This window comes from Rousettus aegyptiacus, unplaced genomic scaffold, assembly GCF_014176215.1.
Source record: "Rousettus aegyptiacus isolate mRouAeg1 unplaced genomic scaffold, mRouAeg1.p scaffold_m13_p_14, whole genome shotgun sequence".
Lineage (NCBI taxonomy): Eukaryota > Metazoa > Chordata > Mammalia > Chiroptera > Pteropodidae > Rousettus > Rousettus aegyptiacus.
In genome coordinates, this window is record NW_023416289.1 from 7,600,787 (window position 1) to 7,619,552 (window position 18,766).

General features: G+C 44.6%; 1 protein-coding gene across 2 annotated transcripts; it reads left to right on the forward strand.

Moving 5' to 3' along the window:
• Positions 1-6,116: 6,116 nt before the first annotated feature.
• HERPUD1 (homocysteine inducible ER protein with ubiquitin like domain 1) lies at positions 6,117-18,253 on the forward strand. 2 transcript variants are annotated; one of them, XM_016128497.2, is made up of 8 exons: positions 6,117-6,365; positions 9,042-9,119; positions 9,208-9,282; positions 10,252-10,382; positions 12,481-12,603; positions 13,241-13,591; positions 13,926-14,031; positions 14,850-18,253. In XM_016128497.2, the coding sequence occupies exons 1-8, from the start codon at positions 6,231-6,233 to the stop codon at positions 15,012-15,014; spliced, it is 1,164 nt and encodes a 387-aa protein (XP_015983983.2). In that variant the 5' UTR covers positions 6,117-6,230; the 3' UTR covers positions 15,015-18,253. The 2 variants fall into 2 exon arrangements, with proteins under 2 accessions (XP_015983983.2, XP_015983984.2); XM_016128498.2 differs by having other exon boundaries at positions 6,132-6,365; positions 9,211-9,282.
• Positions 18,254-18,766: the final 513 nt, after the last annotated feature.

Below are 18,766 nucleotides of genomic sequence, written 5' to 3' on the forward strand. Positions count from 1 at the left end.
CCATGGGGGGACGTCTTTTCCGCGTCATCCTTTCTCTGTACTGTGCGTGGGAAACTTTACACTCAATGAGGTGGACCTTCAGCACCAGGGACCAGCCCCAGCCAGCAGCCACACAGGTCCCTGGGGCCGGGACTGCTCACTTATCTCCCCCGGGACTCGCTGCCCAGTTAGCTCCCAATTTTCCCCTCTGGCTTTCATTGTCTCCTTTAGTTCCTGCCTGGACTTATCGTGGGCTTTACAGTAAATACAATACAGCCTATTTCTCATCAATCGGCTCTCTGAGCTCCCCCTCCCAGGCAGAAAGCCGTGGCCTCTTTAGCACATGGAAAGCCCCATTCGCACTGGACTCACCTAACTAACCTCTCTTGTGTGGCAAGGGAGAGGTGGGTTTCACAGGGATGAGACCAGCTGGAATGTTCCAGAAGAACCACCTGGCTGGGAGCCCCCCAAGCACATGCAAAGCAGCTTGGTTTCGCTTGTAGCTGTATATAGCTCAGGACGTCAGAAAAAAAATGTGCTGCCGATTTCAAAAGTGTCACAGACATGCGGGCCAGCAAAGCCCAGCCGGAGGCTTCGTTGGTAAGGGGTTAATCGGATGACCAAAAGCTCAAACATGACACCAGCATGCTTCTTGAAAGGGAGCCACAACAAATTCAGTTTCTAAAAATACCATGTGGGTAGAGCTTTGAGAAGAAACACCTGGCTGGGAGGCCAGACAGCGGAACGTCACACGGATGAAAGACAGCGGCCAGAAAGGACAAGCGGTTTTCACGCTGGCTCAGAAGAGTTGCAGAATAAACCTGGAGAGATTCAGGGGTGCCGTCTTGGGGAAAGGTGGGGTTGGTGAATGTGAGGTTTTGGGGAGCAGGGCAGAGTGCAGGCGGAGGGGTGGGAGCCTGTTCAGAAGAACCAGACCCGAGTGACAGATGTGGCCCTAGGTGAGCAAGGCTGGCCTGACCAGGTCAGAGATGAGAGTGGACATGTTTGGAACCCTCATCGACGGGCAAAGAGCCAGAGTTGACTAGGAGGGCTGAGCAAGCAGGATTCATGCAGGAGATTTTAAAACCCCCGCCGTTTTAACAAGAATGTTCCTGTGAATGATTTCTGGTGTCTTCTGCATCTTTGCCTAAGTGCTAGGTCTGGTCTGAAACTGGCTGGGGAAGCTGGGTGTTTTGCTAGAAGAAAAAAGAAAGAAGCTAACACACAAAATCCAAATTCTACTTAGAGTACAGAAAAGATTCTGTGTCCGTGTAAAGATACTATGAAACTTAAGATAAATGAATTTTTAAAAATTTTCTCGTTAACATAAAATGCTGGACCGCAATCAGAATACTTAGACGAGAGAGGACAGGTAGCCGTCGTGGGGAAATGTGGGCTTCTGAGGTTACCTGGGCCTCAGACTTCAGCCATGACCTTGCCCAGAATGCAAGCTTAGAGAGTGGGGCCCACCCGAACCGTTTTGCCCTGGAGCCGAATCTGGGTAGTGAGGAAGAGCCAAAAACCCTGGGGCTGCCTGCACCTTCTGTTCAAGCAAACCAAGGCATTTCCTCAGAGAGATTATTAAGTCAGGCAGACACTGATCACCTGCCCCCTCCAGGGCCTAGGCCTCTCATTGGGGTAATCGGGATTTTCTTGTGTGGTAACTGTATTTGGAGTCCTCTCTCCATCGGAGGAAAGGCTGGGAAATAGCATTCAATGGAATAGAAGGATTTTTTTTTCTTTTTGCAGTAAAATACATAGCAAAAAAAATCCACCCTTTTACCTAGTTTAAAGTATCTAGTTCAGTGACATTTCATACCTTCACAGCGTTGTATGACCATCACCACCATTTAGCTCCTAAACATCTTCATCATCCCCCAAAAGGAAGCCCTGGACCCATTAAGCAATCACACCCCACTAACCCCTGGCAACCCCTAATCTGTCTCTATGGATTTGCCTCTTCTGAACATTTCATATAAATAGAATCCCGCGCTACATGGCCTTTGGTGTCTGCCTTCTCTCATTTAGCATGTTTGCAAGGATCATCCATGTTGTAGCACGTGTCAGTAATTTGTATGCTTTTGTATGGCTGAATAATATTCCATTGCCTGAATGTACCACATTTTGTTTGTTCATTAGTTAATAATAGACATTTGGGTTATTTCCACCTTTTGGCTATTGTGTCTAGTACTGCTGTAAATATTCATAGACAAGTTTTAGTTTAAATTCCTGTTTTCAGTTCTTCTGGCTATTTATCTAGGAGTGGGATTGCTGGGTCATAGGGTAACTCTATGTTTAATTTTTCGGGTAAATGAACATTTTTAAACCGTGTAAGGGCTGAGTTTCGAAGTGCACGGGGCAGTTAGCTATCAGGCCTACTGTTGGCCCCAGCTGTCAGTCTGGACTGGCCAGACCTCTTGATGTCTTCTGTTCAAGAGACACTTGGGGTCCTCCAAAGTCAGCTCCATTTTTATTTGATTTGATCTTTTTAAATGTGTGTAGCAGGCCCTTTTAAGAGACGAGCAGGCAATAACAGGGAAGTGGGTGTCACATTCCCGTAAGTCTGGGGACCACAATCTGGGATCCCTCCTTTATCACATGAAAAGACTTCCCCATTACCAGCCGCATCATATAGGAGAACTCGCTTTGGGAGCTACTTCTAGTGAGAAAAGAAAGCTGCTTCCAGCTTAGCGTGGGCACAAGAGTTGCTGAGGGATGGATTTCGTGAGTATAGAACAGAATGTCCTCTTCTGGGCTAAATCAGGACTTCAGAAATGACCAAAAAAGCAAGATTTCTGGTTGGAGCTTGCATTTTCTAGGGGGAATCACTAAAAACCAAATAAAAAACGAGCGCTCCAAAAACAAAGTATAGAGGTTTGGCAGGGCCTAAGACACCAGATTGTTTAAAATAAAACAAATGCAAGTGACCTTTTGCCCATTCAGGGTCCAAAAAGACCCTCATGACCCAACTATAAAATAAGACTGGTCTTGGCTCCTTCCTTTCCCCCTTTCAGATTTAAAGATGAATTAGGTCACAGCAGAGACATAGGACCACAGAAGTGCTACTACGATCAAGTTAAAAAATTTCCGTAGTTCTCTCATTTCCACATTTCTAGAAATCTCAATTAGGAATATGGATTTCCCTTCGGCAGACTATATTTCTTTCTCTGATCTGCTTGAATTTCAGTAAATCCCTGAGTGTCACGGCCAGGTTGTTGGGTAGGTGTGTGTTTAACTTTATGAGAAACCACCAGGCCGATTTCCACAGGGGTTGTACCACCTTACACTCCTGCCAGCCACGCAGGAGAGTTCCAGTGGCTCCAGACCTTTGCCAGTACTGGGTGTTGTAAGAATCTTCATTTAAAAAAAGAGTTCCTTGGGTGATTCTGTTTCACAGCCAGGTTCGTAAACTGCTGGATGAGACTCATTACAGCTCCCTAAATATGAATGGCTGACATTTCTGGAGCACTTATTAAGTGTTAGGATTTGTCCCAAGACCTTTAGCAATGTTATATCATTTAAGGCTCACAACAACCCTATGAAATAGATACTACTATTATTCCTATTTTACGGATAAGGAAAATTTGGTACAGGATGGTTAAGTAACTTGCCTAAGGTCACATAGTTTATAAATGGCAAAAGCTGGGTTTGAAAACAGGCAGTCTGGCTCTGTCCATGAGTTTCACCACTGAGCTATACTTGCCCATGCAAGTTCTGTATACAGGTACTCTATTGGGTTTAATCAATAATTGCTGCCATTATCATATTTGTTCAAATTCCACCCATCCTTCAAAGATCAGTTCCAATTCAACCTCTTCCGTCAAGTTTATCTGTCTCCCTCTCTTCTCCTCCTGCCTCTATGTAATGCCTCAATGTGAACATAAGTCCTTCAGAACTGGAGGAGACTTTGGGTTGTCTTTTATCTCTGTATTTTTGTATTGTCTTATCACATCATTACATCTGTGAGGTCACTGAGCGCAGGGTCATTCATGTTTATCTTTCTATTCCTGGCACTTTTGTTGACTTGAATTTAATGTTTTTCTAAACATGCTATAGACAAAATCACCAAAGTCCTTTAAAAGGGGCTGTCTCATTGGGACATAACCCAAGAGAGAATCATAGACACTGGATTGCCTTTTCCCTAGGGGGAGGGGGAACACCCGTTTACTCTCTTACTGAATAAAAATGGATGGGCCATATAAGGGGCCCTGATGCTTGTCACTGCAGGTAAGGGGAAACCATGCTACCTTGCATAGCTAACTTCTCGCTGAAGCCATTAGCTCCTGCCTGGCCGCCCACTCTAAGGCCTCTGCTTGTTTTGTTTGGCCTGGCCCCATTGGTCAGCTTCTAGCTACTTGCAAGACTACCAGATCATAATCAGTCATTTGCTTCCATGCCGATGTATGAGAAGCAGGACCAGCTATATAATTGGTGGGACCCAGTGAAAAGTGAGGATGCAGGACTTCTTGTTCAAAATTTATTAAGAACTTTTTGGCTGTTGACTGCAGAGCATGAAACCAAGGATGGGGGCCGTGCCCATCAAGCCAGCCCTGATAAAAAGAAATACAGCTTCCCTCGGCTGAAAAAACAATCCCAGAAAGTGGAGCATGGGACAAATCTACCTCCCTTCTTAATATAAAGACAGCTGAAAAGAAGCCACCCTATGTTCTGTGTTATATTAAGGCTGAATCATGTCCTCCAAAAAGATGTTGAAGTCCTAACCCCCCAAAACTATAAATGTGACTGTGTTTGGAAATGGGGTCTTTGCAGATGATCAAGTTCCAATGAGGTTATTAGGGTGAGCCCTAATTCAATAGGACCTGTGTCCTAATAAAGGGAGAAATTAGGACACACAGACATGCAGAGGAAAAATGATGTGAAGGTATGCATGCAGGGAGGAATGTCATGTGACCATGAAGACAGAGATAGGGTGATGTAGCTACCCACCCAGGAACCTGAAGGTGGCTAGCAACCTACCAGAAGCTTGGAAAAAGGTATGGCAGATTCTCCTTCGTAGCCCTCGGATGGAACCTTCCTTGCCCAAGACCTTGACCCCAGACTTTTAGCCTCTAGTACTATTAGACAATCAGTTTCAGTCCTTCAGGCCAACCTGTCTGTGGCACTACACCCACCAAGCAGACCAGGCTCCTCCTGTTACCCTCCTGTCCTTGCCAAGCTTCTGACACACCTGGATAAACAGATGTCCCAACAGGATTGGAACAAGGATGGAGCCAGCACAAAGTCAGTTTTGTTTATCAAGACCTTTTTTTTTCTACAAAAGGGAGGGAGGGAGTGAGGGAGGGAGCATTTACTTCAGAGAGGCCTTTGTGGTCACGTTTTAGAAAACCTGAGAACCCTGCCTTCCTTGTCACAGCCCCAATTTAAGGAGGCAAGAGTTAGGAGCTCATAAAGTGGGGCCCTTTTGAGTGTCTCCAGTGTAAGCCGGACTGTGGCCTGCTTGTTATTCATGGGGTAATGTCCCACACTTGAGGGTGTAACGTTTGAGTCTTGAGACCACAGATGAACTGGCAACAGTAGGTCGCATGCCTCCATCCTCAGCCCCAGGAAGAACCGCCCTGGGGGGTCTGCTGCTTCTTTGCGCTTCCAGGGGTCAGCCCACCGGTACTTTGAACTGAGGCTGGGGGAGCGGGGGGGTTGGGGGGTAGGCCTCCCCTGTAGGGCTGGCTGCAGGGCCTGACATCCCTCGAGGGAAACGAGGAAGGGGAAATGAGCCGCGACGCTTGGGACCAAAAAGGGCGTGGTGCTGCTTTGTGAGGAAACAATTTGCAGAGGCTGCCAAACCGGAGTCGGCCGGGATGACCTTCCCTCCGGCGTCTTGAGCGCCCGAGCTAGAAAGCACCCAGCTTCCTCGGGACCGAGTGGCCCAGCGGGCCGCAGCGTACACAGCCACGGCTGCAAGCCGCCAAACCCGGACTCCCGGGCCGCGGCCGCGACGCCGGTGACGCACCGCGGCGGGTTGCATCAGCCGCTCCCACGTGCTCGGACCGCCCCTCCGCTCACGTATCTGGCCGCTGATTGGGCCACGTCGGGGCAGGGGCCTCCGAGTCAGCCAATAGGCGGCAGCCACAGAAGAGTCTGTCTGCAAAGCCGGGGCGCGGGTGCCTATAAAAGGCGCCCGAGGCGGGGGCGCGCGCCCCAGAGACGTGAACTATCGTTGCGGAGACTACCGGCGGCAGGGAGGCCGCCTGGCAGGCATCTCGGAGCTCAGCGGAGCGCGCAGCGCAGCCGACATGGAGGCCGAGCCCGTCACACTGCTGGTGAAGAGCCCGAACCAGCGCCACCGCGACTTGGAGCTAAGTGGCGATCGCAGCTGGAGCGTGGGCCACCTCAAGGCCCACCTGAGCCGCGTCTACCCCGAGCGCCCGGTGAGAGGGGACCCCCGACTCCCGCTCCCAGCGCCCCCCTAGTCCTCTTAACCCTGGCTATCCATTCCTCCAGCCTCCCTGGAGTTCCCCTGGGGATGCCACGTCGCTTCCCCTTTCCCTGTATCCTCGTCCGTCGCCGGCCTTCCCCCGACCGCGGGTGCGCACCTGGTCGCTTCCCTCACGGCTGTGGCCTCCCCTTCCTTGCCCTGCTGCCGAAGGCGTCCCCTCTCCCGGCCCAGTGGTTGTCACCTCCTCGTCATAGGCCGCCGTCGCCTCGCCTTACTGACGGCCTGATTTCCCCTGTCACCTCACTTCCTACGTCCCCAAACCCTCACGGCTGTCATCTTCCTGTCCCACCTTCCCGGACCCCTTATCAGTTCTTTAGACCTGGCTTCCAGCCTTAGCCAAGCCGCTGAAACAGCAGTTTGACCTTGGGTGAGTCATTTCACCCTTCAAGCCTCAGTTTCCCCCAAACGGCAGGGCGACTAGGAGTTCCTCGTTAGGACTGCATCCAATGGATAGAAATAAGAAAACATTAAGGCTGCAAAATGAGTTTTCTGAATGTGGCCTCTCACTGCGGAGAGGAGAGGGCACGTACCAACCCCAGGCCACTGGCTAGAGAACCGTGGTGAGCGCCCAGGCAGTGTGCGTTTAAAGTCCCACACCCAGGGACAAGACGTGGCCCTTCCCCTCCCTGTCCGCCTTCCGCCATGGGCTCCTCCCTGCCGCGCTGGAGTCCGCCGCGTTTGCTTAGTCCCTGGGAGGAGCCGGTGCACTTTCTGGTAAAGAGTGATTTAGGAGGGACGCGAGCGGAAGGAGTCTGCTTGAGTCTGGGTTTCCGACTTGGGTCCCTCCATTAGAGACTTCCTTGCTTTGTTTTGGTTGACAAATTTGTCAGTATCACCCTTAGCACCGCCCCCCTTCCCACCACGTGACAGAGGCTTGTGCGCTGGACCTTCCTGTATTTACTTTCTACTCTAATATTATGTAAGTGTGAGCAGTGCTCTTTACTGTCCATCCGTGTAATTCTCCATCAAACAGGAGAGGGCATCAGGGCAGGGAAAGATTGTGAAATTGTTCCTTCCTATCTGAACATTTGCAGTGTGTGTTGGCTCAAGGGTCCGCTTGTTTTTGTTACATATTTGTTCTATATCCAATGTCCAAGTAAGTTTTCCTACCCAGTTGTTTTGAAATTCGCTTATTTGTTTGCATTCACCTTGGGACTCTGTGTACTTTCACCAAAGTTTCTTCCAGGGAAGGGAGGCCTGTTGTTGCGAGAATGGCTGCTAATGACAAATTGACAAAACGGGTGTGGCTTCTAGTTGTGTCATTTGGTAAAAGGCAGTGTTTTGGAGGAGAACTTTCCTGAGGGCTTCCTTGGGTGAGGAATGTCACTCCTATTAAGTCCGAAGACCCAAAAGTTGTAAATAAAAGGTCTCCCAGGTAGGTAAATTTGTGTTTAAAAATTATGGCCGGAGAATACTCATTTGTTTTCTAATGTGAGAAGCCTTACTTTATAATAGTTGCTTAACTCTAATTTATCAAATCATGCTCTGTCTGGAGAAAGTTCAGGCTTTTAACAAGTAAAACAATTTAAGTCACAGGCAGCTGTGGTTTTCAAACCTTTTCTGGTGTGGAACCCTTTCATATAATACAGGACGCACCTCTACAATAGTATTTTACAAAATCATGTGCATAACATTTACCAGTGAAGTCAGTGAGAAGTGGTGAGCACAGCATCTGATATAATTCTGTTTGTTTTAGTTGTACAGTTGAAAACCTGGATTTATGCGAGTAAATAGATGCGATTATTGTTTTGTTTGTTTTAAACAGCTTACTTTATAATCTTGGGCTACTTGACAGGAGCAGCTTTATTCTAAGTTTTGCACTATTGGTTATTTTGGCAAGAATAGGTTGGCAAGCCGGTGGTGATCTCCATTGTCCTGCCTTTGGTCTATATTCTTTGAGGCCATTATGTTTAAAGTTTTTAAATAAATTAAAAGTAGATTTTAAAAATGATATTTGTATTAAAATGTGTAAAGTCCCTGTGGTTTTAAAATCACTGGAAAAGAGGTTGGAATCGGAACTCTGTAGCAGCTGGTGACCTTGGACGAGTCAATTTCAGACCTTCCTCCCTTAAAACTGGGATACGAAAATCACACAAGGTGGTTATGAAAATGCTACCCACACACTATCCTCTATAACTGCATTCGTATGTCGGGAAATGTCTTTTCAAGGGCTTAAGTTTAGAATTGCTTTATGTTATTCTGGGACAGTGCTAGGCAGTTTGGGTGAAGGCTGACCTTGGGGGCCGTTCAAGTTTTTTCGGAGGCCAACCACAGGTTTTGAAGTTAGTTGCTGTAGGAGCCACACATCAAATTTGTTTTTTTGTGGCAGAAAGCAATTTCCCTGGGAGTTAAGAAGTCAAGTAGCTTGCTATGGGTTTTGTGAACTGGAAATAATTTGCCATCCTAAGTATTTGCATGTTAGGACCAGTTTAAACTTAAGCGCTTTCTAAATGTTTTGTATATGGGGCCTTTGAAGAAATGTTTTCCTGTAATGCCAGGGGAAAAAAATACACATATTTAAATAGTTTGAATAAAACAGCGTCTTCCGTGTTTGGGGGCCTGCGGGGTTTAAACGCTGACTTGTGGTGCTTTTTCTTTCCATGGTTAGCGCCCGGAGGACCAGAGGCTAATTTATTCTGGAAAGCTGCTGTTGGATGACCAGTATCTCAGGGACTTGCTTCCAAAGGTACATCACTTACATGCGAACATTTGAATGTTTTACAGCTCTTACCAGGTTGAATTCAGGCCCTAAAGTTCCTTCATATTACTTTTAGCAGGAAAAACGGCACGTTCTGCATCTGGTGTGCAATGTGAAGACTCCTTCAAAAATGTCAGAAGCCAGCACAAAGGTATGTCTGCTTCATCACGATTATGATAACCTGTATCTTTCAGACTCAAGGAATAAAGGAAGCTGGAAAAAACTCCTCAGAGAGCTTTTTATAGCCTTTTTATCAAGTAATATCCCCCCCTCCCCAGGAAGAATCAGAAATTAGAAACCATTTTCAATACAAGTGAGTTTCTTATAATAATAAGATGGACGCTGCTGTCAGCATTATGGTGGAAAGGGGAGTTCTGCATATGTCACCCTGTCTGCGGGGACGTGATTTGACCTTCAATGGCTGTGCATCCAGATCATTGAACCAACAGGCACTCTAAACTGGGTTTTTATTGAATTTAGCACATAATGAGTTTCTTCTAAGGAATCATTAATTTTTATAAGAGTAAAAAAAGTGGATATATTTTCTTTGGAAATTTTTACCATGGTTATTTATTTTGTTAGTTGGATAGGAAAAAGCCGGCTCTATCAAGTAAGCTCTAAAGATTTATGTCTGACAGAGTCATTTATTTTCATTTCACAGTATTGATTCAAATATACAGCATTAATAAATATGTTAATAAATAAATGTGGTGATATACCCTAAATTTGCATTATATCTGTATTCGCTGAAATATCTGAATATAGCACAGGAAATTCTTTCCTTTAGGTTGCTGGCTGGGTTGTATTTATGAATCTTGTTAGTCGAATTTAATTTCTTTAGTAAATGTAGCACCATAAGATACACAGAACACTATCAAGAATCTTTCTCGCCAGTGATAACTTCATTGGAAGAGTTTAATGAAACTATAACATAGTTACTCTAGGAAAAAATATGAACGAAATATATATTGAAGTCATGTCAAACAAATTTCGAAATATATTTTACATAACACTGCATCTATTTCATTTTGTCAAGTTCACAGCAAGATAATTCTTTTAGCTCGATTTCAGCCAGTTGCATCAGACCCTTTGTTCTCTTGTTCACATTACACTTATTTAGGTTGCTGAATCCACAGAGCAGCCCGCTGGTCTTCGTCAGGGACAGTATCCTGGGGATCCCTCAGGTGATGGTGTAAGGCCCAGGGAGGTCCTGCGGAACCTTTCTCCCTCTGGATGGGAGAACGTCTCCAGGTGAGGGCTGCAATAAAGAACCAGGTTTATACAACAGGAACGTGCCTCTTTTGTATGATTTTTAAGGATAAGGTGTGTTTACACTGTATAGTCACAGAATTTTAACATGTACAAAGCATTGCTTTATAAGGATTTCACTTTTAAGATCTTTCATGTATTTCTTACTACATACCCTTTTAGGAACATAGAAAAAAGTGGGAGACCCACGCATTGAAAATGTCGGCATATCCCCTTTACAAGCGTGTGCTTGCACGTGCCGACCTCGTGACAGATTAGTGCTGCCGCAGAGAAAACTGCTCTTAGAAGCACCTTGCCACTGCTTTGCTGGGTGTTCTCGTGCTCTGTCAGCCATAACAATGGGTGACTAAAGGTGAAGACACTATTAAGAAACGCTCTGCCAAGGACTGTGTTGTGGTGCTAGGTAAAAGGCTGTTTCTTTAGAAAGATTCAATCTTTTCTTTAGAGCAAAAGCCAGAAGTGACTAAATGCTCAGATGTTTAGATTTCATAGCTCCTGGAACACTTTATTATGAAAGTGCCTGTGGGAAAAAATAGTGTATTAATGATGAGTTGAAATTCCATAACCCTCCCCCACCCCCATTCCTCTGCCCTCCTTTTCCTAGCAGTTTTTAATACTTGATTGTTCATAAAGCCAGTTTGAGGAATGAGGTTTTTTTTTTTTTTTTTTTTTTTTAAATTAATGAAAATGTCAAAGGTACATAAAAGTAAAGGGAACTTTATAATGAATGAGCATATCATCGCCACCCAGGCCCAATAATGAGCAAAGTTGTGCCATACTCATTTCCTTTATTGCCCCTCCCACTTTTTCCTGACATATTTAAAATTCCCAGACTTTGTGTTATCTCACCCGTACATACTTCACTATGTAACTGTAAAAGCCCTTTAGATATCTTGCACATCTGCAATGCCATCATCATCAAAGCTAACAGTAGCACTTGGTTATCCTTTCATTCTCTGCACTGTTATTTTTTAATGATCAAAAACAGTGTCCCACTGAAACCTGCTTGTATTAGAATGCTCTTTTAGAAATACTCTGGGCATGGAATTTGGGCTGTCAGCATATGAATTGGATAATAATTGGATTCATTATTGGATAGAAACATTTAAAACTGCTTCCCTTATTCTGGCTATATGACTTGAGAATTGAGGCCCATATCTGACTATGAATTTCACCATAATAAAACTTACTGACTTTGTTCAACAACTATCTATTGAGCAGCCAGTGCATATAACTTTAAGGAAGTGAGTTGACCAGCAGATGACCACTAACCAAGTCCTGGTCTTCCTGCAATTCTGTTAGTTTCACCTTTGTGAGTGTGCCACCAAAGGAATTCGCTTAAGGCTCACAAAGACACCTATAGGCCTTGTCCCCGGTGGTTGGTTTGAGCCTGTGTTGCATGACAGAAGAATGAGTTGGTTTGGTATCACACAGTTCTTGCATCCAGCCCTGCTATTTGCTAAGCTCAGTGATTCTTGTGCGAGTAAATCTCTTGTCTTCCCCGAGCTGCAGCCCAGCTCCCTCTGTAAAATAGGGGAGAGCTCCGTCCTCACAGGGTTGTTGGGAAACAGCGAGATAACAGCCAGCAGCAGCCTGTACAGGGCACAAGTGGTCAGTGAGCAGGCGTGGGCGAAGCCACATACACACTTAACTGTTTCCTGTATAGATTCAGATCTAGAGGCGAGGGAACGTGAGTATTGGGGGTAGGAGGGATTTCCTTCAGGACAGGCTTTGGAAGAAATGTGGCTTTTTAGAGCTGCTTTCTAAAGGATGAACCTCGGGTGTAGACCTGCAGTGAGACTCGGCAAATCGTAAGCAGGGGGTGGGGAATCCACTTAGCCTGCTCGGTTGGCACATCCGTTGCTGTGGGGTCCGACCGCAGTAGGAGGGCTTCGTCAGCTGGCCCCTTTGTTCTTGTATCACACAGCACATCACATGGTAGTCTGTGTCTAACCGTCATAAACCCCATTCTTCTGTCTCTGATTTGAATTTCTGATTGTCATTTAAACTTCGTTTTCACTTATCCATACTAAACCCACTCAAACCGAGTATTTTAAAATTTTTAAAAATTCTTTCATAGGCCCGAAGCTGCCCAGCCTGAGTTCCAAGGCCTGGGGCCCGGCTTCTCAGGCTACACAACCTATGGGTGGCTGCAGCTCTCCTGGTTCCAGCAGATCTATGCACGGCAGTACTACATGCAATAGTGAGTCCTTCCCGGCCATGCAGGGGGTGGCGGGGCAGGCGGCCGGGGCTCCCGGAGAACCGAGCGGAATCCCATCCATGTTACCTATGAAGTTAGGGGTGCTCTCAAATCCATAACCTTCAATATCTGGTGTTATCATTTACCCTTTTATAAAGCTAAGTCTTTCAAGTTTTAAAAAAATTTATTCTTAGATTTTGAGTGTGTTTTCATCTGTTGGTGCAGAGCCCTGCTCTGTCTGGTTCTGTGGGTGGAGTAGAGTATGACTGATAACTGCTACCTAATTTGTGTATTGATGTAGGGGTACATAGTTTGATGACTTCATTTAGAATATGTTACTTTCTTTTCAACGAGTGGCGTCTTTAAAGTTTTGTGAACATTTTAATTTGCCGTTGCACCATGTTGTTATAGTAGTAGCCTTGATGTTTAATTCCAGATGAAATTTATTATGTGGCTTCTCCCAGGAGCAGGAAAGTCATGTATAGGTATGACTGTTAATAAGGAAGTTCTTCCCTAACTTAAAGAAAAATTAAGTTTGTATGTACCTACTTATAATTCTTAACTGTAAAAGGCCCCTCCATAAATGAGGAGCTGAGAACCACAGTCCTCACACTGCTTTGCTCTGTCGTTTCCATTTCAGTTTAGCGGCCACTGCTGCGTCAGGGACCTTCGTACCCTCTCCAAGTGCACAAGAGATACCTGTGGTCTCGGCACCTGCTCCAGCCCCTATTCACAACCAGTTTCCAGCTGAAAACCAGCCAGCCAATCAGAACGCTGCTCCTCAAGTGGTGGTTAATCCCGGGGCCAATCAGAATTTGCGGATGAATGCACAGGGCGGCCCCATCGTGGAAGAAGATGATGAGATAAATCGAGATTGGTTAGATTGGACCTATTCGGCAGCCACGTTTTCTGTTTTCCTCAGCATCCTCTACTTCTACTCCTCCCTGAGCAGATTCCTCATGGTCATGGGGGCCACCGTGGTTATGTACCTGTAAGCAGATGATTTCGCTTGTCTTTTTTTTCCTTTACCTCAAATTACACGTCATGGTGACTCAAGCGCTCACGGAGCATGTACTATGTGCCAGGTGCTATTCATGTTGCTGGGTTACAGTGATGAATAAAACATAGCCCCTGCCTTCGGGAACCTGACAGGCCAGTGGGAAAGTCAGGTCTCTGCAGATGGGCCTTGCTGGGAGCTTCTAATCAGGGTACTGCTCCGACTAGTGGAGGGGAGTGAGAGGGACCTTACCTAATGAGCGGACCCTTAAATTCTTAAGTCTCACTGTGATTTAGTTAAGATGGACTCCTGTGTGCTTCCTTTGAAGGCATCACGTTGGGTGGTTTCCATTTAGACAGAGGCCGGTCCAGAACTTCCCAAATGACGGTCGTCTTCACGAAGCCGCAAATCAGGACCCCAACAACAACTTACAGGTATGGCACTTCCGGTGAATCCTGCGAGCTTGGTGTGAGATGCCAGGCTCTCAAATCCATAACCTTCAATATCTGGTGTTATCATTTACCCTTTTATAAAGCTCAGTCTTTCAAGTTTTAAAAAAATTTATTCTTAGAACAATAGCTACTTTTAAAACATTAAATGTGTCATAACATCCATCAGGTATTTTTGTCATGTGGCTGTGACGGTTTGTATTTTGGCATATGTGAATAATATTATTTTAAACTCATTATTTTGAGTGTTCAGTGGTCCGTAACAATGTGTTAGGCTGTGGAAACTGCTAATGCATAGTTATTCTTATTAAGGATTGAGAGCATAAGCATGTCTCACAGAACAGAGTTCCTGGAAAATAACACACAGAGATAGAATTTTTATAAGGCAGTTTAATGCATAATTCTAAAGGATATTGTTTTAAAATATAAATTGGTACCCTAGTATCTGTTTTTAGAACCCTGGGTTTCCATTTTTAGTTTTTTTTTAACTCAGAACATTGCCAAAATTAGAATATCCATATTTAATAAAGAGCCTAAGTTAATTTACTCATTTAATAATAGTCGAAGATCTCATTGCTTCATTTGTTCTGATACTTGCTGCTGGGAATATTCAAAACTGTAAGACTGTCGGCAGCACAGCTGGCCCGAGAGGGACCACCATCCAGCCTAGGACATCGTCCTCCGGGGTCCTGCCAGCCTGGCAGCTTCGCACATGGCGTGGGCGCCCAGAGGTTCACTGTTCCTCGCGCTATTGGGTGTTTATCACGGTCCTAATTGTTTTCTCATCGCTTCGTTACCTATAGGAAGGTCCTGATCCTGAAGTCGAAGACCCCAACTATCTGCCTCCGGACAGGGACGTACTGGATGGCGAGCAGACCAGCCCTTCTTTCATGAGCACCGCCTGGCTCGTCTTCAAGACTTTCTTCGCCTCTCTTCTTCCCGAAGGCCCCCCGGCCATAGCAAACTGATGCTGTTTGCTCTCTGGCTGCCGGAGGCTGTGACAGGCATGGACTGCGTCATTTGACTCCCGCTGGATTTCTTCACCTGGACATGGCAATGGCACAGAATTAGTAAAAGAACCAGCAAGGAGGATGATATATGCTTTTGTGATCAAACAAAAGCAGGAAATAAGACACGAAGCCATGATACAAATTGATGAACAAAAATGCCTAAGGCTTCTCATGTCTTTATTCTGAAGAGCTTTAATATATACCGTATGTAGTTTAATAGGCATTGTAAGTAGAAGGCTTAGTGTCGCATGTTTATGCCTGAGGAAATTTTTTCAGATGTGTGTGTCTGCATGTGTTTGTACATAGATGTCAGATGCAGAAATGGTTCTGCCGGTACGATTTGATTCCTGTTGGAATGTTTAAATTACACTAAGTGTACTACTTTATATAATCAATGAAATTGCTAGACATGTTTTAGCAGGACTTTTCTAGGAAAGACTTCTGTATAATTGCTTTTTAAAATGCAGTGCTTTACTTTAAACCAAGGGGAACTTTGCGGAGGTGGAAACCTTTGCTGGGTTTTCTGTTCAATAAAGTTTTACTATGAATGATCCTGGCAGAGACTCTTAGCAATTTACTCTGGGTCCATTGTCACTGGATCGTCAACAGTTAGTTGAGTTGCTGAATTTTAAGTAACCTGAATGCTTTGCTGCTTTTTATGAAAGCACAGTTTGTACTACTGAAGAATGACAAGGTAAGGCCATGCAAGTTTTAATTTACTACGAATGTACTTGCGTTTGCTCTCATTTCCTGATTCAGACTACTGGCTTGTGTAGTAACCCGTCAAAGTTAAATTCCACAAATTGGTGGTATCAAGTATCTTCCATCCTGGCAATTCTGAGGTGGTTTCGCCCGCTGCAGTGTTGTGCTTTTGTAAGCTGAGTTTACTTTTGTGACTTTAATCCTCTAATTCCTAGTTTCCCGACTAACCTTAAAAGCCAAGCTCTGTGTATTTTTCACGTGAATGATATTATGGTTTGAATGCTGAAGGCCTGGACAGTGTTGTTCTTGGCAAAGCACATAGCTTCTTGGATCATGGTTGTGATCATTTTAAATTATTCATTACTGGAAATATTGCTACGTCAAATAGATGTTCGTTAAACAATCCATAACAATGCTGGGGAGATACAAAGGTGTTTTGTGTATGGTTGTGTTTTAAAAAGTCAGCTAAGATAATTACGCAGGGAGTTAGGTGGTATAAAGTTTCAAATAACACTAAGTCCAGAACAGAGACGCTGGCCGAAGACAGTGACCACCGACAATCTATGAAGCCAATATTTGCTTGAAGGAAGATGTGGTTGAGGAGTGGAGTTTTACAAGTGAGGAAGTGGGTTGGAAATAATGGAAGGAGTTCAAGGAGCTGGAGAGAAGGGTCACAGCCAAAGCACAAGCACAGCCGAGACTTGTCCCTCTGTCCCAAAAGCGGGATTTTGGCCATGCTTGGTCATTTGCGAAAGTGACCAGTAAGAATTCACACTAAGGCTTTGTTTTTTCAGCAAGAGAAAATAACCAAATTTATTGTATACATATGTATGGGAACCCCACATACAGGTGAGGTTCAGAGACGGGGAACATGGGTTTATAAGATGTCCTGAGCTAGGGATGATGTAATACATCCTGGGGGCCTCAAAGGGTCATTGCAGGATGATAAGAAGAGCAGAAGTTTAATAGAGGTTTGTCCTGCCCTGTAGATAGATGAAACCACTTTGGTTTGCATGGCTTTGGGAAAAGGACAGTTTTAGTTCTCAGTGATTCCAGGCCAAAGAATGGGAAAATGAAGACAACCTCTTATGGACAAGGCCCCTCATCCAAGTTCTTTAGGTAGTTAAGGGAGGGACAGAAATTTCTATTAAGCCTGTGGCTAAAGTTGTCTTTAGATTAAAACAATCTGCAGGCCACAGGAGCATACCTTGGGGCGTAACTTTGAACCCCCACAGTTCCCTCCTCTGAAACTTGTCTGGCTGTTTCACGTTCTAGAAGTTGGCTTAGTAGATGGTTCTATGTCTCATTAAGCCAGTCTCAGTCTTGACAGCAGTTCAGTTCAGTTAAAGCTGCATCTCATTTTGGGAGGCAGCGATGCTCTCGGGCTCCCAAATTTAAGCCTACAGTACAAGCTGTTGGCATTTAATAAGAGGCATCTCTATGGAAACAAAAGAAAAACAGAGGTTAATGATTGGAGCAGATTATAATCTGAGTTTTGAGTTCTGACGGGAGGCAGTCAAGGAGATTTCTAGATGTCTTTATCTCAGATCCTCTTCAGATGGAGTGAAGGCAGGCAGTAAATCTGCGAGATTCTCCTGGTCTGCAGTTTGACTGGTGATCTTTCCACAACAGGCACGAAGCTTGTCCACAGATGAGCTGTTGTGGTGATCTCTCTGAAGTTTACGTCACGTTGTCCCACTTTGGTTTGCATGGCTTTGGGAAAAGGACAGTTTTAGTTCTCAGTGATTCCAGGCCAAAGGATGGGAAAATGAAGATGTTAGTTCACAGAGTTACAGCCAAATATTTAAGAAAACTAGAGAAATTCAGGGTCCAGTCTAGTTTATAGGGAGAAAATTAAAAACTCAAAAGACAATGAACGACATTAGAATCTGGTATCTACAAGGGTATCTATAGTTTCTATTGAAACAGATTTTCTCTCTAAAATCACCTCCATTTTATTACCAAAGAGAGCCATACTAAGACTAATTCATAAGCAAAATAGGTCTAGTTTCAGTAAAGTTGGCCTGATTATTTGTATAAGCCCAACAAGAATTGTAATTAACCTCACGGGCTCTTTTAAATTCGCTTTGCTGGAATTTTCCCTAAGGAATCTTCAGACTGAACTTTAAAAGGCCTCTCAAAACCAGAAAAGCCAAAGCAAGGACTTGACATCAGACACTGCCTACAATATCAAGTGAGTTACTCTCTTCCCGAGGTCTCCAAAATATTCTGAGTTTCTTTCTTTGCATCTCCCAGGGAGCAGCCTTCATTCCTTACTTGGAAAGACGTAAGCAAGGGGCAGGCTGTTTTCCCAATGTGCGTTTTTTGGCTTCCAAAGTCAATCTTAATTCCTTAAAGCTTTCTTGCCACATCCGTCTGTTTGTGTCTCTGTCAAAATATGACATCAAAGCTGTGGTAATATAACTAGTTTTCCAAACGTGTCCCGTTATAAGGAGAACAGATTCTTATTGAACTTATGCAAAAAAAAAAAAAAACCCGTATTGCCATGAAAAATAAGAATACTCACTTATAAGAGGGATCAAATTCTGGAGAGATCAAGTAGGGAGAAAAAAAGTTTTCAATACTGCTTACAAAGGTGTAGTTTACCAAATTGCCGTCATAAGCAGTTTAAGAGAAACGAGTTTCCTTTTATCTGTAAAACAAAAGATTTTAAAAATCAGCACTATTTCAAATAAAAAAATCATAAAATTGTAACCCTTCTCATCAGTTCATTCAGTCCTGTGTAATTAAACTTCTGCTTGAATTCAGATGTTCTATTAGGCCTCTCAGCCCTGCCTGATAATTGAGGTTGATAGGGTTAGCAGTAATTGCAAGAAGTTTGCAAGGTTGTCAGTGAAGGTCCATGGGATTTGCTCAGCGAAGTGGGTACCCCAATCACTAGTGATTTTAGAAGGATACCCCAAGTGGGAAACACATTTCTAACAGTTTCTCTGTTGTCGTAAAAGCACCAGCCTTATGGCAGAGGCTTCAAATAGTCCCCAAAATAC

Bases quoted from the DNA above. Each gene is read 5' to 3' on its own strand.
- HERPUD1 (XM_016128497.2), top strand. From the start codon at position 6,231: ATGGAGGCCGAGCCCGTCACACTGCTGGTGAAGAGCCCGAACCAGCGC. The intron at 10,383-12,480 runs GTGAGGGCTGCA...ATTCTTTCATAG, and splicing joins GGATGGGAGAACGTCTCCAG to GCCCGAAGCTGCCCAGCCTG. The intron at 13,592-13,925 runs GTAAGCAGATGA...CTTCCTTTGAAG, and splicing joins GCCACCGTGGTTATGTACCT to GCATCACGTTGGGTGGTTTC.